A 27,398-nucleotide genomic window follows, 5' to 3' on the forward strand; every position below is an offset into this window, starting at 1 on the left:
GGAAAGAGAAATGCATAAAATATTCCTTTGACCCGAGAGTGATATTTTACTCAAGAGCTATTTTCTTATTCTTACAGTAAGAGCAAGTGGAAAGTGTCTCATGTCAAATCGTTTATGATAATATCAGCATAATATTTATATATGATTTTTCAAATATTAACGTCATGGCAGCCGTTATTTTTCGACTTTAATGCTGAAACAAGTACAAGCTATGACAAAAATACATTCATCAACGTTGAGGAAGGACGTGCAGGTTTTGGATCAAGAGCAGCAGACTTTAAGATAATTAACAATCGACTCAGTGGCTCAGTTGCATTGTGGGTAATGTAGGCCCCAGGATTTGAAAAGCAGTATTTAATGTGTAGAATTGGTGGAGTGAACCTTTAACGCTGCTTCTGGCTGATGGCCGATTGCAGAGAAAAACAAATCCACAAATCAGACTAATTCTGGCCAAGCAGTGGGAAATCAGAGACATGTCTCCACCTCAACATCCTGAGTGCAGCTGCTGCGCTCAACAGGCGGCTATTCATCAATAAGTTGTCAGCTGTTATAATAATTGATTAATTAGTTTAAGTTAAAAAAAAGTCAAAATTCTTTATCAGCTTCTTTAATGTGAATATTTTCTGGATGCTTCGCTCCTTTGCAACAGTGAACTGAGTATCTTCGGGGTGCGGACAAGTCACCTTGCACTTTGGGACATTTTTTAGAGCAAAAAACTAATTGATTATTTGAGAAAATAATTACCATTTAGTAATTTATGAAAAATTATTAGTTGCAGCCCTGAACTACAGAAGCCCTGAGGGGCGAGTGAGGGAAAAAAATTAAATATTTTTGGAGTTTTTCTTTTTCATTCAGGATTTTTTTTTGTTTGTTTGTTTTTGAAAACTGAGTGAAAGAAAAAAAAATCCAGATTTTTTTTTTTTTATGTCTCAGGAGAATTTTTTTGTTCCTGTCGAGCACATCAGCTTCTTCTTAAATGTATGTATTTATTTATTTTTGAATGTCACTTGGTTCCAGACATGAAAAAAAACAACAACTGAAAATGTTGTTCCCCACTCGGTTTCATACATGAAAAAACCCCCCAAAAAATATTCTTCACCCAAAAAAAATATATATATATTTTTTTTTTTTCACTTTTTTTTCTCTTTCATGAGAATTATTTTTTCATATGATTTCAAAGATGGAAAAAAATGTAATGGCCCCCCCCCTAAAACCGCCATAAAAGGTACAAAGTACAAGAAGAGTGTAGCAACAGAAGGGGAAATCCACCAAATGTATTCAACCACCTCAAGCAGAAAAGCACCTGGTTGAGTACAAAAACATTTTCCAGTATTTTGTCGCATCGTTATCGCAGAAATACTGGAATACAGTGATGTTATTGTTGGGCCATATCACCCTTGAAAGGAAACAAAGTGATTCAGTGAGGCACTGGAATGGGATTACTATTACATAGCTGCTTACAATGGGGAAAGAAAGGGAGTGCATGAAGGTCAGTGCAACATTGTGCAGCCTGAGGGGAGGACAGTTCAAAAGTTGAAGCCGGGCGGAGCATCGACCTGGTCGCTACAGGCAGGAGGGAGCTAATCAGTGGACAGTGAGAGAGCAGATGAGGGATTTCACTGATAACTATTGTTTAGAAATGAGCTTGTGGAGCTGAGGAGAAAGCTGCTGGTGTGACCCCGACCGAATGTTTCATTAAAGTGATGAAAAACAACATCAGTTACTCATGCTGTTCAATTACACAACACATCAGACACACAGATCTATCCAACATTGTTTATTCAGAGGGGTTTTTTTGTCTTTTTTTCTTTTTTTTTCTGGACTTGACAGAGAAAGATGAGACTTGAGTACAGTTGAAATGCTTCTTTTTCATCCTCTCAACAACAATCAGAACAGCACTGAAATTCAGACTCCGAGAGACACAACTTTTTCCGTTTGTCTTGTCGCTGGCCATGTGATCTCGCAGGAGGCGTGGACGGCATTAAAAACCAGAGAGCACAACGTTGTGAGCGGTGAAGTGGAGATAAAAGAGCTGCAGACAAACATTTGAAAAATGCCTGGGCTTCATTCAACAGTCCAAATACCTTATTGTCAGGAGAGTAAGAATTACTGCGTGTTTGGAAATACCAAAGTCGTTTCAAATGACTGATTTCTTGCTGGTGATGAATATTTTTGACTCAATTAATGTCGAGCACATGCCCCCCAAATATCCATGGAAATACTTTAAGGCGAGACTTGGCCACAGTTGTGCCAACTTCATTTTTTAAGGCTAATGTGTACAGACTTGAAGCAGCTTTGTACTGTGTATGGTTTTCTTTTGGATTTCACTGCTACAGTATATGGTTGATGGATCTTTAAGCGTATCATAGCAACATTTTATTGATACCTAAAGTGCCAGTCACCGTTAGTTCAGGCAGCTACAGTGCACAGCTGTCTACAATAGCGTTAACACAATGCTAACTTGATTAGTTAGCAATTAATCAATACTACGTAGAGCATAAATACAGGCCTGTAGATACATTTACAGAAATAATTGCTTTTTTAAATCCCATTTTGCAGTTTCAATCGGAAAAATGTCAATTTGATATATATTCCTCAAAGCGTCCGTGTGCGCTCAGTTGCCAGTTTATTAGGTGACAACTAAATAGAAATAATAGTCTTATACAATAACCCTAAAATAAACCCGATTATCATGAAGGTTATAATGTTCAGTGTTTGTCAAAACTGTTCACCGACTCTAAATTTAAGTCGTCTCTTTTTGATATAAATCAGAATAATTCAATAAAACTCAACTACAGCCTCCAGTGACCATAAAATTCAATTTACGTCTCCTTGAAGCAGTTTTGGGCAATTTCCTTAATCACTAGTTGGCTGCCTGAAAAATCGATTACGGGGACGTAATTGATAAAATATGAAATATGTTGAAAGTTTTCCCATTAGAAATCTGCTTGTAGGATAAGTTAGGAGTTAAAAGATCAGATAAACAACAAGTTACTTGAATAATAAACAAAACGGCACAAATAAGTGACCCAACAAATTCCAGCCCCTTACTGAGACCACTAAAATGGCTAAAATATAACAATAGCAGCTTTCATCGAAGGTCTTTTTTTAATTTACAGACTACTAGCATGTTTAATACAATTTCTCATCTCAGTATTTTGGATTTTATTTCGATATATTTGATAAGCAAGTATTTGTAATTTGTAACAAGATACTTTTTGATGCATTTGTGCCCGTCTCTGATGGTCTGTTAAATCCTTAATGGTGATTAATAATTATAGTCATTAACATCCCTAATTATAACCTCCATCAAAGTTGGATTTATTGTAGGGTTGTTGTATTAAGACTGTTTTGAAGCTACAGCTGAACCTAATACAGTGGAAACTGAGTGTACCTCATGCATCTGTTGTCCACCAGAGTAAGCAAAACTTGTTGTAGTTGGAACTTTTTTTTATGAAAGCTTTGAAATTAAAGACACAAATATGGACTGTTACATGAATAGCACGCAAGCAAGAGTCCTACTGAAGCAGCATGTGGGGAAAAGTATCTGTCAAGTAGGTTTTAGCAGTAATATGGCACAGAGTCGTTAGGGGTGAAACTACTTCAACAGGAATGGTCATGAAGCTGTTATTACTGTGACATTAACATCCTTCTCAACCATCTCACCAGACCTGAGTTAAATTCTTACAGAGGGTTATCAAAGTGTTGAGACTTGCTCGACTTGCCCGGCAGACAGAAACCACCTGAGCGGTCAGTGGTTCCCCAGACAAAACCTCAACAACACTGCAGGAGGATGATCTGCAGTTTATATTGAACAGTGACTGGCTGCACGATGAAACATAGCAAAGCTGATTATTGGACAGTGAAACACATCTTTAAATGAGTAACTGCTGAAAGGAACAGTTCACCCCAAAATCAAAAACATACATTTATCCTCCTACCTGTATTGTTATTTAGTGATTTATGTTGTTTTGGTGTGAGCTGCTGAGTTTTGGAGACGTCTGCCTTCTCTTGAATATAATGAAACTAGATGACACTTGGCTTGTGGTGCTCAAAGTGCCAAAAACAAGCAGTGTCTTGTTCCAGAAATCAATCATCCGATTCTGACCGTCGAGTCATTTCGTGAGGGTTTTGCAATCGCTTCTTCCACAACGCTGCACATGACGTCGTAGTCACGCGGTTTGGCCTCAAAGCCAGTCGTCTTCCTGACTGCTTACAACAAGGTTTGTGGACTATCTTGAGAATTGATGTCGAGTTTTTCAAAAGTATTGCTTTTGTCATCTAGTCCCATTATGTTAAAGAGAAGGCAGAACTCTCCAAAACACTACAAGAGGAGAAATATGTATTTTTGTTTTTGGTTTGAATTGTCCCTTTAAGCTGAACGATTAAAATGAAACCATAGTCTTTGTTTTTGTACATGACCTCCCATTCACAGTCTGCGATCCAGACACATCACGCTGGTTTCCTGTGAGACGTATTCAATCATTCCTCGACAGAAAAAAAACAACTGAACCGAATGATTACAAGTAAACAAGGGAATTAGTTTTCAAACCAGCCAGAGCTGATTTCTCATTGGGCTGTTTTAAATAACAGTGGAATTGGTTGGCAGCACACCTGGAACAAAAGGAAAAACAACAAAAATGTGCGATGCAGACTTGTAAAAGTAACTGTGAGATTAGTTTGTACATCGTTGAAACACTCGGAGCATGAAGCTGATTTGGCTCAAACTGGGAGGAACATGCCACAAAATCAAAAAGCCTCGACGTTTTCCCAAATGAAACACTGAAAAATGAAAAATGCGTCAACATCCAAACAGTTTTTTTTTGAGTGCGTGTTATCAGCACTCAGTCGTGGTTCCTTCTCATGCAGTTGCTGGTTGTGATTTTTGAGACTTTGCTGTTGTTTGCACCCAGAACAGTGTGAATACATTCTAGTAGGAGTCCTTCTGTCTCAACATGTCGGAGCTCTCCACCGGGAAAACTCGAGGTCACTCTTTCTAGTGACAACCCTCGTTATCAGATAACAACAGACAAATAAAACTTTTAGTTTTTCCACAGACAGGTTCATATATCTTTTATAAAATAAATCTTATATTTCCAAGTATACAATAATAAAATGATGCACTCTGCAGAAAAAAAGGTAACAGTAAACTCCATATATACACATAGTATATTATACTATTTTGGCAGACAAGAACACGGACAAGTTCAGTATTGTAAACAGCTCTTTACTCTCATTCGAGACGTTCTCGTCCACTCTTCTTTACTTCGTTCGTTCCCGCCTTGCTTCCTCCGTCCTGTTACATTCAAAACTCCAAAAAAATTTGTGCTTTAGGTAATCTCTTACAACAATCCAAGGGCTCCTCTCTTCTTTGTTTGTCTCCTCGGGTAACACCCTGCCAGTCTGCTGAGTAGAAGTGCACTGTCTCTGAACAGTAGGTCAATGTCTTAAACGGTCACGTGGCTGGTAGTTCACTCGGCTCTTCAACTCACCCTGGAAATGAGGGACCGGGTCAGAGGAATGAAGGGAAGGCAACAGACTGATGCGTTAAGACTGTGAGTTCATGAGTTGTATGCTGGGGAAAGTTGAGATTTGTCTGGTACTCAGTGTTTCTACATGTGATCCCTTTGAGCAATTTCCCGAAAGTCGTGTTTTTGCTGGATGTTATATGATGTGTGCACATAATGAGCTAGGCAGCATCATATGTGTTGCAAATATTTTAAAAAAGCTTCAGTGCAGCTCCGCAACGTTTTAAGACTTAGAAATAATAACAGCAGTTTTTAAAACTTCTCTAAACCTCGTCTGATCTGATCTCGGGTAGGATTTGTGTCCTGAAATACGTGGTGGCGTTTTATTGATGATCTGGAGGCAGAAGTCTGACAGGTTACAGCTGTGCTTGTGAAACAGGAATGTACATGAAGGAATGTGTGCGTGTGAAGCAGTGATGCCAGGGTAAAGACACAGAGCTTTGGGTTTTGAGCTCAGGAGGCAGGAACAGAGTCGAGGTCTGACTGTTGGTGTCTAGATGTCCTCATCGGTGAGCTCGTCCTCCGCCGTGGCCTTCTCGGGAATGGCCTCGAGGCTGCGTCTGCTCTTGGACTCGGAGCCGGAGGACCCGCCCGCTGGTCCGCCTTTACTCAGGTTACAGGTGAGCGCGGCGTAGTGGATCTGCTTGAGGTTCTCCTGGACTTCACTCCTGGCGTGCTTCAGCAGGTCGGCCTGACCCTGAGTGCGTGATGACAGATCAAAGCGTTAGAGCTGCTACAGCGTTGTAGTACATGAAGGCAAGATGTGAAGAAACCTGTCTAAAGCCCTCTGACATGAACCTGGATATGTAAAATATGATGGCAGTTTTACATCTGTCTCATGTCTGTATCATCACCTGAATAACTTTAACCTTAAATCAAACCAGTTAAGATTTCCAACACGACGCTATTCTGAATTATAGGATGTCATCACAATAATGTAAAGGCCACAGCAGCATAAGGCTAGATACACAGAGAAATTAAATGCACATCTTAGAACTGTAATAAATGATCATTTGATTGTAATCTTTTATGCACAAAAAAGTAAATCAATAAACCACAAAAAAGCCTGAAATGAGCTGATTCTAAGTTGATTCTCACGTCAGATCAGTCCATTAAAATGATGTTTCCCCTCAGGGTGCACAGCAAAAGTGGCAAAGAGAGAAAAAGTACTGAGTTTGAAAGTCTCATCATTCTGTGCACTGTCGAACACTAGACGAGAGGAAAAACATTCGATCATTTATCACGGGTTTATTAAAATAGCATCCCTCTCACTGACAATGGTGATTAAAGAAGACTCGAGGCAAAATAAGTTTAATAACCATCACTAATATCAGTTCTGCGCCATCTCTCGCACCAGCTGCCAAGTATCAGTCAGGCATTGTTGCTATTTCTGTAAAAGGTCACGTCATGTCTTACATAAAGCAGTAAGGAACATCTACACATTGGACACATATATAAATGACCAGAGGCCAGCCATGTTGTGAAAAGGACTTTGGAAAGTGTCTGGGGTCTGAGGCTTTGTTGGATAGAAGCCATCTTTAAATCTGAAAGACCTTCAGCCGATCAGTTGATGCTCTTTTAATGACCATCAAAAATCTCCAGTCCGTGTAAGTAGGACATCTGCCAACGATAAGATCCATGTAAGTGAAGCTCCAGAATTAAACACGGACAGACAGCACACACATTTGCTTGACTCAGAAATTGCCAGGGGACAAAATATAAATTATAGCTGAGCTGCTTGTGATGTAATCTTAATTAACATGTGCAAATACATATAAATATGCAGGAGGTCACTCATCAATTATTACCCCTTCGTTGGCAGTGGAGGTTTAAATACAAGGTAAAAACATGAAGTGCAGAGCGGCATAGACGACTGACTTACTCTCCAACCTCTGGTGTAAACCAACTGGGCATAATATTACCTCCTGATGTAATCCATAACATTAATGTGAGTCTGACTGCTTTCCATCAGCAAGTGAACAGTTTGTTTCTTCTGGTGATCCATTTTCTGTCGGATCTAAATAATTTCCTCTCTCGTGGTTACGACTTGAGAACTGGTGGGAAAAAAAAGTTTTGGCAGGATGATGCCAAAAAGTTACTTAATTATTTTTTTCCATCTTTTTTTTCCCCCCATGAGAATTTTCTTTTTCTCCATGTCTGAAACAGAGTGGGGGAAAAAATCAGTAGATAAAAAAAAAGTGTTTTTTTTTGTGGGTTTTTTTTTGCTTGTGTGAAACGGAGTGAAACAAAGTTTTGGCAGTTTTTGGTGAGGCTCATTTTCCTGTTTGTTTTTGGTAACACTCTGTGACCACACGAGGCTGAAGTGCACTTCCACAAAATGTTCTAAGTGGGACTAAAAACATTCATGTTTTCTTCCAGGGGACTTTTGATTTCTCCGTGCACAATAACGAGAACTAATTTTACATCTCCTGGCGAAAGTCCCCCCCCCCACACACTCAGTTTCATTCAGGTTCCCTCAGCTTCTGTTTACTTTTATGAGCTTCAAATAATTCAACCTTTTTCATTGGAGTTGAATTGTGAAAAAATGACATGTTGTATGAACTGTTAAGGCCTCTGTACCCACTCAATTGTATGTTTTGTAATAAAACACAGGTTGAATGAAGACCTGTGAAGAGGATATTATGTGTCATTCCTGTTGTTGTTATTAGCCTGTAGAGTTACAGATTAATGTGACAGAACATTCAATGCAACTTCTGGACAATATAAGCAACATGTACGCAATAGTACTCAAATTAGTTATTTTACTCAGTAGGTAATGCTGTAATGTAACAAGTTACTTTTTTAAGTTACTTTCAAAAGTTACTTTCAAAAGTTACTTTCAAAAGTTACTTTTTTAAGTTACTTTTTAAAGTTACTTTCAAGTTACTTTCAAGTTACTTTTTTAGTTACTTTCAAAAGTTACTTTTTTACATTACTTTCAAAAGTTACTTTTTTAGTTACTTTCAAAAGTTACTTTTTTAGTTACTTTTCCCCCCGTTTAGTTTCATATATTAAAAAAAAAACTCTTAAGGAAAAATAAAAGTTGAATTGTGAAAAAATGACGTGTTGTATGAACTGTTAAGGCCTCTGTACCCACTCAATTGTATGTTTTGTAATAAAACACAGGTTGAATGAAGACCTGTGAAGAGGATATTATGTGTCATTCCTGTTGTTGTTATTAGCCTGTAGAGTTACAGATTAATGTGACAGAACAGTCAATGCAACTTCTGGACAATATAAGCAACATGTGTGCAATAGTACTCAAATTAGTTATTTTACTCAGTAGGTAATGCTGTAATGTAACAAGTTACTTTTTTAGTTACTTTCAAAAGTTACTTTTTTACATTACTTTCAAAAGTTACTTTTTTACGTTACTTTCAAAAGTTACTTTTTTAGTTACTTTTCCCCCCCGTTTAGTTTCATATATTAAAAAAAAACTCTTAAGGAAAAATAAAAGTTGAATTGTGAAAAAATGACATGTTGTATGAACTTTTAAGGCCTCTGTACCCACTCAATTGTATGTTTTGTAATAAAACACAGGTTGAATGAAGACCTGTGAAGAGGATATTATGTGTCATTCCTGTTGTTGTTATTAGCCTGTAGAGTTACAGATTAATGTGACAGAACAGTCAATGCAACTTCTGGACAATATAAGCAACATGTGTGCAATAGTACTCAAATTAGTTATTTTACTCAGTAGGTAATGCTGTAATGTAACAAGTTACTTTTTTAGTTACTTTCAAAAGTTACTTTTTTACATTACTTTCAAAAGTTACTTTTTTACGTTACTTTCAAAAGTTACTTTTTTAGTTACTTTTCCCCCCCGTTTAGTTTCATATATTAAAAAAAAACTCTTAAGGAAAAATAAAAGTTGAATTGTGAAAAAATGACATGTTGTATGAACTTTTAAGGCCTCTGTACCCACTCAATTGTATGTTTTGTAATAAAACACAGGTTGAATGAAGACCTGTGAAGAGGATATTATGTGTCATTCCTGTTGTTGTTATTAGCCTGTAGAGTTACAGATTAATGTGACAGAACATTCAATGCAACTTCTGGACAATATAAGCAACATGTGCACAATAGTACTCAAATTAGTTACTGTTCTCAGTAGGTAATGCTGTAATGTAACAAGTTACTTTTTAAGTTACTTTCAAGTTACTTTTTTAAGTTACTTTCAAGTTACTTTTTTAAGTTACTTTCAAAAGTAACAAGTTACTTTTTAAGTTACTTTCAAAAGTAAAGCTACTCAACCTTGATTTTTCTCTTTTCAAATATCTCCTGGCAAAGGTTTTTTTTCCCCACTCAGTTTCACTCAGTCACTACAGCTTTAGAAAAAAATCTTTCCACTGATTCCCCCCCCCCCCGTTTGGTTTCATATATGAAAAAAAAAAATAAAAATCCTGAAGTAAAAGTAATTTCACTCAGTTTCAGATCAGTCAGTCAGTCTAAATAGTTTCCTCTCTCGGGTTCATGACCTGAGAACTGGTGGGAAAAAAAGTTTTGGCAGGATGATGTCAAAAAGTCCCTTAATTCTTTGTTCCGTCTGTGAAAACATGTAGACTGAAATTTTTTTTTTGTTTTTACCCCCCAGGAGAACTGTATTTTTCTCCATGTGTGAAACAGAGTGGGAAAAACAAATTCAAGAGATAAAGAATTTTTTTTACCAGTTCTTTTTTTTTGCTTGTGTGAAACTGAGTGAAACAAAGTTTTGGCAGTTTTTGGTGAGGCTCATTTTCCTGTTTGTTTTTGGTAACACTCTTTGACCACACGAGGCTGAAGTGCACTTCCACCAAATGTTCTAAGTGGGACTAAAAACATTCATGTTTTCTTCCAGGGGACTTTTGATCATGTTTTCTTCTGCGCAATACTACTCAAATTAGTTACTTTTCTCAGTAGGTAATGCTGTAATGTAACAAGTTACCTTTTTAGTTACTTTCAAGTGTTACTTTTTTAAGTTACTTAAAAAAATTTAAAAAAATTACTTTTTAGTTACTTTCAAAAGTAACTAGTTACTTTCAAAAGTAACTAGTTACTTTCGAAAGTAACTAAATTAGTAACTAGTTACTTTTAAAAGTAACTAGTTACTTTTTAGCTACTTTCGAAAGTAACTAGTTACTTTTAAGAGTAACTAGTTATTTTGCTAATTCATTGTTTTAGTCAACAGTGTTTGGTAGGAGTGGGCAGTCTGATGTTAGATTGTGATCGTTGTGAAGACGCTCAAAATCAAGGTTGAGTAGCATTACTTTTGAAAGTAACTAAAAGTAACTTATTACTTTTGAAAGTAACTAACAAGTAACATTACTTTTGAAAGTAACTTCAAAAGGTAACTTGTTACTTTTAAAGTTCCTCTTAAAAGTAACAAGTTACTTTTTAAGTTACTTTCAAAAGTAACACTACTCAACCTTGATTTTGAGCACCTTCACAAGGATCACAATCTAACATCAGACTGCCCACTCCTACCAAACACTTCTTTCACTTCCATGTTGACGAAAACAATGAATTAACAACATATCAGCTAACATGAAAACAATGTCAGGTTGAATGAATGAGTCAAAATCAGGTGAGCGAGAGAGAGCTGCACCTGGAAGTGGATTTTGGATTATTCCTGAAAATGATCTGTGTCAAACACAAGTTTATGATAGTCACATATTTTGTTCATCAAGATAGTCATCACAGATGCACCCCACTTTAGTGATTTTCAAAGCGTAAATTAAACGTTGACTATAAACATCGTTTTTCTTTGCTTTTTCTTCCAGGTCACCACAGTGGAGAGGACGTTGTGTGGCCCAGGCACCACTTGGCGATGCCTCCGACTGCTCAGTCGTCCATCTGGATCCACATGCTTCACTTATATGTTGTTGTTCTGTTTCAGTCCTGCATCTACTGCATGTCTGTCTGTCCTGGCAGAGGGATCCCAGAGGACGTCGTTCACTGTACAGATTGTAAAACTACTGGAGAAATGTGATGTGATTTTGGGCTGTTTAAATAAAACTGACTTTACTTTGTCTCAGCTAAGTTTGCTGTCTGATCGTTAGCAGCCAAAAGGCTGCGCTGCTGCTACCTGTCAGGTTCCCTCAGGTTCTGTTTACTTTTATGAGCTTCAAATAATGCAGCCTTTTTCATTGGAGTTGAATTGTGAAAAAATGACATGTTGTATGAACTTTTAAGGCCTCTGTACCCACTCAATTGTATGTTTTGTAATAAAACACAGGTTGAATGAAGACCTGTGAAGAGGATATTATGTGTCATTCCTGTTGTTGTTATTAGCCTGTAGAGTTACAGATTAATGTGACAGAACATTCAATGCAACTTCTGGACAATATAAGTAACATGTGTGCAATAGTACTTTTTTAGTTACTTTCAAAAGTAACAAGTTACTTTTTAAGTTACTTTCAAAAGTAACTATTTTGCTAATTCATTGTTTTAGTCAACATACTAGTAGTAGTGGTTGGTAGGAGTGGGCAGTCTGATGTTAGATTGTGATCGTAGTGAAGGCGCTCAAAATCAAGGTTGAGTAGTGTTACTTTTGAAAGTAACTAAAAAGTAACTAGTTACTTTTAAAGTTCCACTTAAAAGTAACAAGTTACTTTTAATGTAACTTTCAAAAGTATTGAAGTTACTTTCAAAATGAACAAGTTACTTTTTAAGTTACTTTCAAAAGTAAGTTACTTTCAAAAGTTACAAGTTACTTTTTAAGTTACTTTCAAAAGTAACGCTACTCAACCTTGATTTTGAGCACCTTCAAAACGATCACAATCTAACATCATCAGACTGCCCACTCCTACCAAACACTTCTTTCACTTCCATGTTGACGAAAACAATGAATTAACAACATATCAGCTAACATGAAAACAATGGCAGGTTGAATGAATGAGTCAAAATCAGGTGAGCGAGAGAGAGCTGCACCTGGAAGTGGATTTTGGATTATTCCTGACAATGATCTGTGTCAAACACAAGTTTAGGATTGTCACATATTTTGTTCATCGAGATAGTCATCACAGATGAACCCCACTTTAGTGATTTTCAAAGCATAAATTAAACGTTGACTATAAACATCGTTTTTCTTTGCTTTTTCTTCCAGGTCACCACGGTGGAGAGGACGTTGTGTGGCCCAGGCACCACTTGGCGATGCCTCTGACTGCTCAGTCGTCCCTCTGGATCCACATGCTTCACTTATATGTTGTTGTTCTGTTTCAGTCCTGCATCTACTGCATGTCTGTCTGTCCTGGCAGAGGGATCCCAGAGGACGCCGTTCACTGTACAGATTGTAAAGCCACTGGAGAAATGTGATGTGATTTTAGGCTGTGTAAATAAAACTGACTTTACTTTGTCTCAGCTGAGTTTGCTGTCTGATTGTTAGCAGCCAAAAGGCTGCGCTGCTGCTACCGGTCAGGTTCTGTTTACTTTTATGAGCTTCAAATAATTCAGCCTTTTTCATTGGAGTTGAATTGTGAAAAAATGACATGTATGAACTTCTAAGGTCTCTGTACCCACTCAATTGTATGTTTTGTAATAAAACAAAGGTTGAATGAAGACCTGTGAAGAGGATATTATGTGTCATTCCTGTTGTTATTATTAGCCTGTAGAGTTACAGATTAATGTGACAGAACAGTCAATGCAACTTCTGGACAATATAAGCAACATGTGCACAATAGTATGCAATAGTACTTTTTTAGTTACTTTCAAAAGTAACAAGTTACATTTTCAGTTACTTTCAAAAGTAACTAGTTACTTTTTAGTTACTTTCAAAAGTAACTAGTTACTTTTTAGTTACTTTCAAAAGTAACTAGTTACTTTTTAAGTTACTTTCAAAAGTAACTATTTTGCTAATTCATTGTTTTAGTCAACATACTAGTAGTAGTGGTTGGTAGGAGTGGGCAGTCTGATGTTAGATTGTGATCGTAGTGAAGGCGCTCAAAATCAAGGTTGAGTAGCGTTACTTTTGAAAGTAACTAAAAAAGTAACAAGTTACTTTTAATGTAACTTTCAAAAGTATTGAAGTTTCTTCCAAAATTATCAAGTTACTTTTTAAGTTACTTTCAAAAGTAAGTTACTTTCAAAAGTTACAAGTTACTTTTTAAGTAATTTTCAAATTGACAAGTTACTTTCAAAAGTAACGCTACTCAACCTTGATTTTGAGCACCTTCAAAACGATCACAATCTAACATCATCAGACTGCCCACTCCTACCAAACACTTCTTTCACTTCCATGTTGACGAAAACAATGAATTAACAACATATCAGCTAACATGAAAACAATGTCACGTTGAATGAATGAGTCAAAATCAGGTGAGCGAGAGAGAGCTGCACCTGGAAGTGGATTTTGGATTATTCCTGACAATGATCTGTGTCAAACACAAGTTTATGATTGTCACATATTTTGTTCATCGAGATAGTCATCACAGATGAACCCCACTTTAGTGATTTTCAAAGCGTAAATTAAACGTTGACTATAAACATCGTTTTTCTTTGCTTTTTCTTCCAGGTCACCACGGTGGAGAGGACGTTGTGTGGCCCAGGCACCACTTGGCGATGCCTCTGACTGCTCAGTCGTCCATCTGGATCCACATGCTTCACTTATATGTTATTGTTCTGTTTCAGTCCTGCATCTACTGCATGTCTGTCTGTCCTGGCAGAGGGATCCCAGAGGACGTCGTTCACTGTACAGATTGTAAAGCCACTGGAGAAATGTGATGTGATTTTGGGCTGTTTAAATAAAACTGACTTTACTTTGTCTCAGCTGAGTTTGCTGTCTGATCGTTAGCAGCCAAAAGGCTGCGCTGCTGCTACCGGTCAGGTTCCCTCAGCTTCTGTTTACTTTTATGAGCTTCAAATAATTCAGCCTTTTTCATTGGAGTTGAATTGTGAAAAAATGACATGTTGTCTGAACTTTTAAGGCCTCTGTACCCACTCAATTGTATGTTTTGTAATAAAACACAGGTTGAATGAAGACCTGTGAAGAGGATATTATGTGTCATTCCTGTTGTTGTTATTAGCCTGTAGAGTTACAGATTAAAGTGACAGAACAGTCAATGCAACTTCTGCACAATATAAGCAACATGTGCGCAATAGTACTCAAATTAGTTATTTTACTCCGTAGGTAATGCTGTAATGTAACAAGCTACTTTTTTAGTTACTTTCAAAAGTTACTTTTTTAAGTTACTTTCAAAAGTTACTTTTTAAGTTACTTTCAAAAGTTACTTTTTAAGTTACTTTCAAAAGTTACTTTTTAAGTTACTTTTCCCCCTGTTTAGTTTCATATATTAAAAAAAAAAAACTCTTAAGGAAAAATAAAAGTTGAATTGTGAAAAAATGACGTGTGAACTTTTAAGGCCTCTGTACCCACTCAATTGTATGTTTTGTAATAAAACAAAGGTTGAATGAAGCCCTGTGAAGAGGATATTATGTGTCATTCCTATTGTTGTTATTAGCCTGTAGAGTTACAGATTAATGTGACAGAACATTCAATGCAACTTCTGGACAATATAAGCAACATGTGCACAATAGTACTCAAATTAGTTATTTTTCTCAGTAGGTAATGCTGTAATGTAACAAGTTACTTTTTTAGTTACTTTCAATAGTAACTATTTACTTTTTAGTTACTTTCAAAAGTAACTAGCTACTTTCGAAAGTAACTAGTTACTTTTTAGTTACTTTCGAAAGTAACTAGCTACTTTTTAGTTACTTTCAAAAGTAACTAGTTACTATTTTAGTTACTTTCAAAAGTAACTAGTTATTTTGTTAATTCATTGTTTTAGTCAACATACTAGTAGTAGTGGTTGGTAGGAGTGGGCAGTCTGATGTTAGATTGTGATCGTAGTGAAGGCGCTCAAAATCAAGGTTGAGTAGCGTTACTTTTGAAAGTAACTAACAAGTAACAAGTTAATTTTTTAGTTACTTTCAAAAGTAACAAGTTACTTTTTTAGTCACTTTCAAAAGTAGTAAGTTACTTTGTTAACTCATTGTTTTAGTCAACATAGTAGTAGTAATGGTGGGTAGAAGTGGGCAGTCTGATATTAGATTGGGATCGTTGTGAAGGCGCTCAAAATCAAGGTTGAGTACGCTACTTTCGAAACAAGTTACTTTTTAAGTTACCTTAAAAAGTAACAAGTTACTTTCAAAAGTTACAAGTTACTTTTTAAGTAATTTTCAAATTGACAAGTTACTTTCAAAAGTTACAAGTTACTTTTTAAGTAATTTTCAAATTGACAAGTTACTTTCAAAAGTAACGCTACTCAACCTTGATTTTGAGCACCTTCACAAGGATCACAATCTAACATCATCAGACTGCCCACTCCTACCAAACACTTCTTTCACTTCCATGTTGACTAAAACAATGAATTAACAACATATCAGCTAACATGAAAACAATGTCAGGTTGAATGAATGAGTCAAAATCAGGTGAGCGAGAGAGAGCTGCACCTGGAAGTGGATTTTGGATTATTCCTGAAAATGATCTGTGTCAAACACAAGTTTACGATAGTCACATATTTTGTTCATCAAGATAGTCATCACAGATGAACCCCACTTTAGTGATTTTCAAAGCGTGAATTAAATCGCTACAAGTAAAAAGCTAATGTTAGACTATAAACAGACTACATTGGAGTTGCATTACTACAATGTCACCACCACTTTCTACATGATTACTACACGTTTTCTATAAATTGATCGATCTACAAGTTGTAAAGTTAGAGTTGGAACAGACATTTAATGATGTATTTTATGTTGTGGAACAAATGGTGTAAATATCTTAAGCCTGTGGTAACTACAGAACCTATTTCAGGCATATAACCGAAAAATTGGAGGCTAGGGAACCAGAAGTGCAGAAACTCTTTTCCGGGTTTAAGGACTCATTACTGCAGTACTCCATTGAGGCGTGTCAAGTGAAACCTCAATCATTAGAGACTGTCAAAATAAAGGATTTGATAAGTATTATTTACAAGCAACAAGGGATCATGGAAACAGACTGAATCCCATAAGCCTTCAGCCATTCTGGTTTGTTTTCAAGCCTCCATATGTGCTCTTTTCATGACAACTGCGCTTGGAAACCAGTGTTGCCCAGCCCTACAGGAGCTGTCATGTAACTGGACTAACACTGGTTGGATTCCAACAACAGCTACTGGAAGTGTCCACGGGGAAAACTGGCCAAGACCACAACCCTCACCTCTGACCTCCTCTGATCATCGGTGTGTGCTGCGGCCGTATGAGAAGCAACACATTTCAAATTATAGCTGCAGGGTACTCATGTTGGAGTAGCGCGGTAGTCACTGGTGTACTGCCTGCTGGTCATGAATATCTCACCTTCAGTATGGTGATGTTCCACGTGAAGCTCTCCACCGCCTTGTGCAGCTTCCTGCCCTTCAGCCCTTCCTTCACAGCCAAGTCATGGAGGTTCTCGTGAAATTCCATCGCTGGGAGAGAAAGACAGATGAGACCGGGTTAGGAGTCGGTCTTTAAAGGTTGGAATTCATGGCGGTTTGTGAGACAGAAGAGCAGTTGTGAGGTGCTAAGCCTGTTGTCACTGTGAGGAAACACATTAGAGCAGAGACACTGGCATGTACTGTCAACATTTCACAGTCTCCTCCTGCAGCAGAAGGGCTGAGTGTGTGGAAGTACAGAGATTCTCTGGCTGTGGAGGAGGATTCCTCTCTCCTTACTGTACGTCTGCAGTGTGATAATGACTAGCACCGGCAGATAAGTGCCTGTATGTCTGAAAAAAGGACACATCAGGTGTGAATTTCTGAACAAATTAAGGAGGCGACCTGAGGACTGGATTTCAGGCGTGAAGAAGTTAAACTGTTCGAGCACCTGCCATCAAAACGTTAATATTTCTCACCATTTTCTGGATGAAAACAAGATTATCATGGGAAAGGAAGTGTGACCAAACTCATTTCTATTAAAGTGGCATTTATTTGACAGCTAACAAAGGAAGATGCATCCCGTTTTCTCCTGGGGCTCCGATGTGTTTGCACAATCCACACAGTGTTGCATTAATTTTTATTGTGTTTGTTGAGCATGTGTGCCCTTAAGCTCCTTCAACAACGCCTGTATGCTTCACAGTAGGGGTCGACCAATATGGCCTTATTAGAAATCAAGGAGACTGAAAACAGATATTCATTTGCCGTAAAAATGAAAATCATTCTGTCGAAATTTAGAACAACCAGTGATGAAATCGGTAGGTGGGACATTGTGTGAGAGGATACTGCATCAGAGCCAAAGTAGCACATTTTAAAATGTGTTTATTTTATCAGCAATCAGACAGATCATTGGAAAATGCTGAATGTCTGCCCTGATAATCGTTCAGGGTCGATAAATCAGTCTACCCCTCCCTCACAGTCATATTGCATATCTAAAATCTATATACTGAAGAAAATGTTACAAGTGGAGGTCAAAGTAAAGCGGTAGTGATGGGATGTCGAGGGACAGGACCAGGCAAAAACTGTTGAACTGGTGCAAAAAAGAGAGAGAAGATAACTCATGAGGCAGAGAGGAAAACAAAGAGTTGAAGGAAGCAGTGAGGCAGGATGAGAGGCAAAATAAAGGAGCCCCGGAAACAGAGAAAAGCAGAGGAGAGACGCAGTGTAGGCAGACAGACATGACGTTCTTTCACTGTGGATTAGCATCAAGGCATCGAACAGAGGAGGGATTTGTCTCCTGAGGAGCTTTCCAACCTCTTCTCTTCCTCTCTCTCTCCCTCCCCCCCACCTCTTTGCATGACTGAGTCTGAGTAAGGCATGTTTAATGTTGAGCAGGCTTTACAGTGCAGCACTGACGCTGCAGCAACAGGCAAACACCGCCTGTGAGGTAAATAAACCAAAAGGGAGATGGAGCAGAGTTCCTACTACGCACAAAGCTCAGAACTGCGTAACACACTTCTGCACTGGAAACTCCTACAGACATTTCCGCTTGAAGCTCTGATATCAGCTACAGTCGATCCTGGCCCCTGTTGGTGCTGTTGCCATGGAAACACGCTGTGCACGCGACCGAGAGACCCGCCTTATTGTGAAATCGCCGTAATAGGTGTAGGGTTGGGCTGAGCCTGCTAGCTGGTGTTACAAGTCTGCCACCAGTTATCAGGTGTGAATCTAACCTCAAATAAGATCTTACTAACAGATCTGACGCGCTTATCTCTGACCCGTACATCACACAACTGCTCCTAAACCACACATGTACTGGGTTTTTTTTTTAGCTTTTTTTTTTTTTTTTTAACAATTTCCTGTGTTCTGACATGTTAAAAGTATTTCTTCAATTTCAGGTCACTAATCTGCAACTACAGAGCTACTGCTGCTGCTGCCGTGCACGTGAACCATGACTGTGCTCAAGAAGGTGCACAGCTTCCTCCATCTCTCTCACACACATACACACACACACATTGGAGGTTGCCTAGCAACATTTTATGGAGTCTGGCAGGCAAGAAAGGGGGAAGCTCGCTCTCAGCAAGGCATTTCAGACTGATCTCTGTGAGGTAATGCTGCAAGACAGCAACTGTACAGTACAAGCTGATGCTCGTGTGTCTCAGCATGAAACAACTTCAGTATGGAGTGGCAGATCAGAGGGTTCCACCAATACAGCACTTTATCAGACAGAGAGAACTGAGGAAAAGCTGTAAAGCATCAGGGATTATGACAAGAACTGCTCCATTCGTGATGATTTTCATGATCAATTATTCTGCTAGTTATTTTATGTATTGACTAACATTTAAATTATAAATTCTCAACAGAATGCAAAAAAAAATCTGAATTTTTGAAAAAAACTGATAACTGACCACAACTGATCATCAAATTTGTTGACCAATCATGTCAGCTCCAATAGAAACTAGAGTGGTCCTCAGAAGAGCGCATACCTCCGCCAAGGCCTAACAGTGTCCTTTTGTACTCACTCATAGACACCAGCCACCTAAATATGCCTGACTTTTCATCAAGATCTGTGCAATTTTACCTGAGAATTTAACAAAAATCTAAAAAAAAAAAAAAAAATCTCATAATTTTAAAGTCCTGGATCCATCCCTTTACCCGGATCCGAAAAAGTTAATGTGTTCTATTCTGGGCCAAGACTCATCCTCAGTCAAAGTTTCATGGAAGTTGGTTCAGTAAGTCTTTGTGTAATCCTGCTGACACAACAACCAACCAACAAACAAACCAACTGACACAGGTGAAACCATAACTTCTTTGGCGAAGGTAAAAACACAAAATCACTTCTTTCTCAGAAGCCAAGGTGATATCTTCAGAAACCAAAGATTCGTATTACTATCATATGCAACTGAAACAGCATGAAACAACGAATGTTTGGCACATTTTGGTGAAAACTCAGAACAAACAAGTTATTGATTGTCAAATTACTTGACAAATCGTTTCAGATGGAATACGAACCATCATGTATCACACCTTCCAGGGGGAGAGGTAGCACAAAATGTTTTACAAAAAATAAAACGGTAGAAAGTTGAAAGACATCAAGAAAACAACCTAAAAACATGAAAACCAATAAAACAACTTGTGTAACACAAACACCGGCTCTTTGTTTTGTCTCCACTCTGTGCACCATCATTTTTCACTTGGCATTTAAGAACATCTTCTGCATTGATGTTGTTAGTCTGCAGCAGGTTCAGCCATCCAGCTGCCCTGAATGCTAATTGGAACCTAAGTGAGTGCTGGGTGAGGGAAGTGACATCCATGTTTGAGCTGCAAACACCTGACTTTGTTCTCTGACACTGCCTTTGTGTGGGGCTTTTTTTTTCTGGGCCCCGTCTAAGCTGAAGTGATGGATTATTCACAACTTTAATAGCTGTTACTGCTGAACGTTCCATGTGCAGTAAAGGGGGAATTGGGTTTGTACTGACCCAGTTTCTACACAACAGACATGCACACAAAACCATGCCACATGCACACACTGAAAGACAAACGTGTACAAGACTGAGCGCGCGCACACACACCACTGGGATAAAATTATGTCAGTTCTGGATGGAAAATAAGTCAATGTTCAAGTTCATCAGTTTGCCATCTGTTGTGTCCCAGTTTGCAATTGTTGGCTGTTGAATTTCCTCCAGCTGATTTCAGATAATCATATATAATAGCGCTTTGAGACCAAAAGCCCCACAAAGCTTCTGTGCAAGCTTTTGCAAAGACGTTTGGTCTACTTGGGCTTTTTTCTCTGCTGCGTTATTTGTTTGACTATTGTTTGATAGAAAAGAATGATTCACGCTAACTAGAGCTAGAGCTCTCACTGTACACCACAAAGGAGAGTTGCATCAGATCCTGTTGTGTTTCCAAATGTATAACTCGTCATCTACCCTCAAACAGAGCCTTACTGATAATGAAATGCCATTTTGTGAGGATGAGTAAGTAATGAAGTAGAACAAGATCTAATAATGTCTGACAGACCTCTCCTTCAGGCTTTAATAATTTGAATTATCCAAAAGAGTGATTTAGTCCCAGGGAAGATGAGCAACAAGTAGAACAGGAGACAGTAACCGTAGAACAGCACAATATGCACACATGCATCAAACAGTGTGTGATATTAATGCCCTGAGCCAACACATTCGCACTCTGTACATATTGTAAAAAGAAAATAGATATGAGAGAGAGAATGAGATGAGAATAAAGGATGAGTTCACCTAAAAATGGAAATTCAGTCATTATCTACCGAGTCCCATGTGGATGGAAAGTAAGGGGAAGTTTTGTAGTCGACAAAACATTTCTGGAGCTTCACAGCATAACAGCATTGCAGCACTTTCCTAAGCTGCTAAGCTAAAAGCGTTAGCACACAAGACGTTTGAAGTGGGTGTAAATAACGTCTTTTTTCAAATCGATTTGACGAGCTATGTGGAGCCGTTTTATTTTTTTTTTAACATTTAAAGACCCCATCCACTCAGTGGTTTAGGAGAATGCTGCAACACTGCACTACACATCTGTAAACTGCTGGAAGAACAGCAGGGGGTCTTGCAAAAAGCATAAGAAAGATGCTGACAAAGTGTGCACAGATGAACAGGGTAATTATGATTAAAGCACACAGACGCAACTTTCTCAGTTCAAAAAGAAGCCATTTCAAATTGCACACACTGCAGCCAATTCTGAACCAAATTTAAAAATGGCTAAAATAAGATTTGAAGCTGCCCAGATGTGAAGAGAGGCCTTGAGGGATCTTTCTGATGCCAGTAAACACTGCACATCTTTTTCTCCAAAGTCGATGGCTGGTAACTGTTAAGGGCTGGAAGGTGGTCGAACTAAAAACACCAGCACGAAGCCTTTGATCCACATTCGTTAAAAGACGGTCCTCTGATGTACCGAGACAATAGAAATTGAATATTTTATAAGTCATCCATCTGAAAACCAATAAAGCAGAGCCGTGGTAATGATGGTACGTCTTCCTTCCCTCTCTTCCCCTCTCAATTCCAGCCAGCTTACTCTGAGATAAATTAGACTTCTATGCTACTTAGATGGGATTCATTGCCAGAAAGTGCTGCATTATGAAGCACATTAATGTCAAAAATTGAACTTCTTCTAATTAACAGGTTTTAACCATAAGTCTGAATATAATGCAACACTTGCTACATTAAGAGTTGTGGCAGGATAAAGACTGACCTCTGACAATAAACATCTCACATTAAACACAGAGGAAGAGAGCAGTCTCCTGTGCTAATATTTTCCCTCTTGTGGCTTTGTCTGTGTTCGTATTCCAGTATCCAGCGGAGCCTTCACTGATGAGCTGCCAGTCAAACTTTTCCTTGCAGTGCAGTTACTGTACCCTTGACCACATTAAGTCATGTTACAATAGGCTAGAAAGTTTCCTAGTTTGGAGTGTCTGTTGGAGAAGAGCTAGGGAATCACCAGTTGTGAAATTCTACATTCTGCATTTTGAAAATGAAAAAAAAAAAAAAAAAAAAAATGTTCACTGGGTTTCACACAAATTCACTCGCAGAAATTTTTTTTTTACTCCTCTCAACACATGAAAAAAATGTTTTTTCACTTGGCTCGACACCCTTGAAAAAAACTATTCTTTCGGCTCGACACATGGAAAAAAAAAAAAATATTTCACCGTGAAAAACTTTTTTTCACTCAGCTCGACACATGGAAAAAAATAAACTTGTGAAAGAAAAAAATTGCTCGGCTTGAGACATGGAAAAAAAAAAAGAATCACCAGTGAAAAAAATTTTTTTTTCACTCGGCTCGACACATGATTTTTTTTTTTTTTTTCAGAGCTTTGAAAAAGGAGCACCAGAAAAAAAAATTCTCCCTTGCCCCTTAGGGCTTCAGAATATCATGATATAACGATATAAAAATCTAATACGTCAAATCACAATGACAATAAAATTTGATATATTTCCTGGCCCTACATAGCTTGAATTTGCCAGCACAAAGTTGATGTGACACAACAGGTTAACATCGGCCACTGCCATCAGTGATTGTCATCTTATTTCTGATCAACAATGCAAATATCAGCCGATAAATCGGTGCATCCCCAAGAAGAACCATAGACAGACCGCCATCTGTTAGCTTTGATATAGTGTAAACCAAACCTTATTATCAGAATACAGCACAGACGCCGTTACTGGTCTGGATTAAACGCCCCTATCTGAACCAATGGGTTCCAACGGTAAACAGTGACTAGATCACAGACTTGAACATGACTCATATGGTAATTCTACTTATGCAAATTTGCAAAGCATAATCAGATCTACTGACTTTCATATCGAGGAATCTGTGTGGTGTGGTTTCAGAGGGATGGCGTGGCCATATGAAAGCATTCAGGGGTTGTCTAATGGTGCCAAGAAACAGACTTTTATAGTTTTTCTTCAGACTTCTGACCAGCTCTTACCTGCTTTTTGCGTTTGTAGGATTCTCTCGCACACCCCTTCAGAGGTCTCTAGCAGAGTCTTGCTGGTCTGGATCACCTGAAAGGAGACAAACATATTGCTCATATTTGCCTTTATTTTCCACGTCAGCAAAACTGGCATCCCACAATAAAGCAGGGAGCAGTCTGTGTCTGGTGACCGGCTGTCTCTATCCAGGAAGGGCTCAGAAAAACAAGCTGTTATTACAGGCACGTCGGTGGGTGTGGTCGCTGAATTGCATTTTTTAAGGCCAAAATTAGAGGGAAGGAGACACAAGCAATTAGGATGTTTATTAAAAGTTCTTTTTTTTTTCTTAAAAAAAGAACAGCTTTCTTCAGGAGAAAAATAATACAGTCAATCCTGATACTTGAAAGTATGTCTTTAAAAGTAAGGGCAGATAATCAAGGTCATGTGATTATGAGAAGAGTACAACGTAAGCATGTGAGTCATTCTGAAGCAGACCACTACTGTATTATCTGTGAAATTGCAGCTGTGAAAGATGCTAAGTTTAGCTCCTGTGGCGTTATGCTCGGCCTTAATTGAGTGCACAAACTCTGCTGACCTGCAGACTGTTAAAACTCTCATGGTGGCCATTAAGGCCGACTCAAAGACTTCAGGAAATCCATTTACATATTAAATGCCAACACTGCATCCTCCCCACAGCGCCCTAAAAAAAAAATTTGGTTTCCTTACACAAGGACGAACAGCACAGTGGTGTTTCATGAGGTTAATGATGCATATGTAGGCTGTCACAAAAAGAGGTAAATAAGCACTGAGTGAACAGGGTGCCTGACAGACCATCTGGATCTTCCTCTCCGATTATCTTAGTAAAAGCTTAATTGCTTCATGAGAGGGAGATGATATATATAGCCAAATGTTGCTCTGCTTTTGATTTCAATTAGTGCCTATCGGGTACTGGGGCCTTTGTGTATGCAGAATTGTTATAATTGACTTTTACATTCCCTAAGTGACTTAAGTGCACAGCAAGGTCATGTCACAGAGCCAGGCTGCCTTGCTCAGCTGCCAAGACAGAAGGGAAGGAAAGAAAAACACCATTTAATTCAAGCTCAGCGAAACAAAGCCGCTCTTGGAAAAAAAAAGGGCAGTGACCAACATCATGCCCCTTGAGATCGATCTCTGGAGCGTGCCAGCTCTGTGGCCGCTCAGTGAGAGAAGAGAGAGGATGGGGTAGGGAAATGTGTGTCAGGAACATCGAGGCGAACATCAAATGTGAAGTATGGACACTTCTTTCAGAAGCGCAGGTGAAGAATGGTTGTTATTAGTAACACCCTTATAACTTAGTTAAAGATTATGTCTGGTGGTATTCTACTGTATATTTCTCTTTAAACTGTCAGTAGACAACTTTTTTGCTTCAACTTCATCATTCTAGAGTAAATACTGACCACACAATGTAATGGCTGTGAAAAAAACAAAAAAAAGAATGAAGGACAATGACTACAGAAAAGGAAGCTCATCTGTCATTATGCAACCAAAACAGGAAGAGGCATTGTTTTCCCTGGTTGCTATCCTCAGGTAATGGTGGAACAACTAGAGTAACTGTGGAAAATCTCCTCTGCAAAAGAAAAGGAACCCCACTAATGGAGGAGGCAAAGGAGAGTGATAGAAACCGAGGTTAAACAAGAGTGAACGGGCATTCATATACCTCACCTTTCTGTTTCTTTCTCCCAGTATGTGTCTGCTCTGTAGTCGCTCTTTAATCAGTAATATGTTTTATTAGCCCAAAAGAGAAAACACCTTGCTTTCTGGATTTTGTCAACTCTGATTCGGTTTTCACAACAGCGGGTCAGCTGGGTGAGGAGCCCGCTTGTCGTCAATTATGTAGCCCAGTGATACCAATGTGGTATTAAATGACTTCGTAACAACCAGGAGCACTTACAAGCTTGTACAACACAACAGCATAAGTAGGCCTATATTAAATAACAGAGGTTGCATCACAGTCAGTGTGGTCACAGGAGAGGCGTAACACCAGGGAACATCTCTCTTTCTTTCTCTCTCTCTCTCTCTCTCCCTGCTGAGCATGTGTGAATGTCAGTAGACGGGAGGTGAAGATTAAGGGGGCAGATTTTCCAATGGTTATCGATTGCGGGGACCTAAAAACATGAAAGTATGCTGAAACGGGTCACAAAAATATACTTAGGTGGCTGTTGATATGCCTGGCCAGTCCACCCAAGTAAAGTCTACGTGTGGAAAACACTGATGTGTTGACAATAACACCAGACTCATCCCTCAAAAGCACTGTGGTAGGAAAACAGATAATCAGCAACTGAGGCTTTAGTACTGAAGACGATCTCAAATAAACAGTTTTTTGTTGTTGTTGTCTTATTAGTTAGTTAGTTAGTATTTTTTCCACTAGACAATCATGAGATCTAATATGAAATGTTCAAATTACATCACCACAATGTAGATCTCATTTTTGAGAAGATTATTGAAGACATGGCAAAGCGAAGGATTATCTTAAGACATGTATAAACATCTAACCTTTTTAAGCATGATTACACTGAGTCCATCCCATAAAGTCTTGTAATGTATGGGGGGAGCAGATTCAGTTTCACAAACACATGCAGTGAATCACCATGCTCTGCTACAAGCAGTCATGACTAAGTGATTGTGGCTGTTTGTCACTCCGCAGCTGCAGTTGCGGCACTTAGAGCTGTCGCACACGCTGTGATTACTTCCCTGATGGGAGAAGAAATTACCATCTTGGTGGCAGACGCAGCATCTCAAATGTATTTAAAGGAACATTTTAAGGTAAGTGGGTGGACTTTGCCCCATTTGCACACTAAAGACTATCTCTTGTAAGTGGTATGTTTGGTTCTATTATCATTAACCCTGTTTAACAAAAGATACAAATGCTAATTTATTTTTAAGGTGATGTTAGCTTAGTGCTACCACTGTGCATGTAGCAAGTAAAAAATAAAGGGGAATACTTTTTGAACACAACATACCTTAATCATGAATCCAGAGCCATTGGAAATGTGAGGATGAATAATAATCCATACAACAAATATATATTCAAGTGCCGTAGAAAAGATGATATTTGTTACCGACAAACAAAACAATGACTAAGATGGGCTCTGTATCCTCCTTGGTTCAGCGTTTGAGAGATTGTGCATTCCTAACTCAGCTCTATTTACAGACAGTGCTCTGACTTTATCCATTGTGAACAAAAAAAGAAATCAGACCATATTATCTAAGACCACAAGCTGGCATCATACTGAGTCTCTCTAACTTTCTCTCTACACACAAATGGACAGGGATTGAGACCCAGATTCTATTTTTGCCAATTAGGAAGCGAAAGCCTGGCTACTCCCACTGGGCGATTTTGACACAGTGCCTGAATTTCTAATTGTACTGTTTCATACATTATTTACAAGTCTTTAAGTTTGGCTCTCCTCGTTTCATTTATGCCTCTGTACCCGTCAGCTCCCCTTCAGCTGTGCACCTTCCTGCTCCCCGTCTCCTCTGGCACTCTGCTGATGATCAAGGCCTGCAGCCTCAAACCACTTAAGCCCTTGCTCTTAATTTATTCGATTTTGGTCCCCAAACACCCGTCAATTTCCCCTTTCTTCCATCCAATTCAATTTTGCTGGCGCTCTTTCCATCAGGGCCAATTAACTAGCCCTCCACTCCAGAGTCTGAATAGAGCAGAGGGGTCACCTTAATCGGTCTGCATCTAAGTCTCTCAGCATCATCCCCTACCTCAGATGTTCATCTTTCAGTCTCAAGGGATGAAATGCACCAAAAAACACTGCTTCTTAAATTACATGTGAAATTTCAAACATCTCTCTGCACGTATCACACAGGTGTGCACACCTCTCGTTATGGGCAAAAAAAGCACTTCAATATGATGCTAGCAACACCATGTTTGCTCTCACCAATATGTGCTCAGTGTGTTCTCGCTCTATACATAATGTAAATATGTAGCACTATTATTATTGTAAATCTTTACCGGCGTTGTCGGACGTGTTGCTTTTGTTTTTACCTGGCAGGCAACACTACCCTAATGTTACTGTGACCAA

At 38.5% G+C, this 27,398-nt stretch overlaps 2 protein-coding genes across 2 annotated transcripts in view; one reads left to right on the forward strand and one right to left on the reverse strand.

Annotated features, from left to right (window-relative positions):
- Positions 1–13,153, forward strand: part of LOC311260591 (uncharacterized protein) — a 52,337-nt gene extending 39,184 nt beyond the window's left edge. The window contains exon 4 of the mRNA XM_084358616.1: positions 12,613–13,153. Coding sequence (XP_084214742.1) covers positions 12,613–12,821 — 209 coding nt within the window. The 3' untranslated portion in view covers positions 12,822–13,153. The remainder of the gene's footprint in view (positions 1–12,612) is intronic.
- Positions 1,763–27,398, reverse strand: part of plcl2 (phospholipase C like 2) — a 48,503-nt gene continuing 22,867 nt past the window's right edge. The window contains exons 5-7 of the mRNA XM_084358615.1: positions 23,343–23,418; positions 16,833–16,942; positions 1,763–6,225 (exon numbers count right to left, since the gene is read on the reverse strand). Coding sequence (XP_084214741.1) covers positions 6,022–6,225; positions 16,833–16,942; positions 23,343–23,418 — 390 coding nt within the window. The 3' untranslated portion in view covers positions 1,763–6,021. The remainder of the gene's footprint in view (positions 6,226–16,832; positions 16,943–23,342; positions 23,419–27,398) is intronic.

The sequence above is a fragment of the Pagrus pagrus genome (genome assembly GCF_965226575.1).
Source record: "Pagrus pagrus genome assembly, chromosome: 7".
Taxonomy (NCBI): domain Eukaryota; kingdom Metazoa; phylum Chordata; class Actinopteri; order Spariformes; family Sparidae; genus Pagrus; species Pagrus pagrus.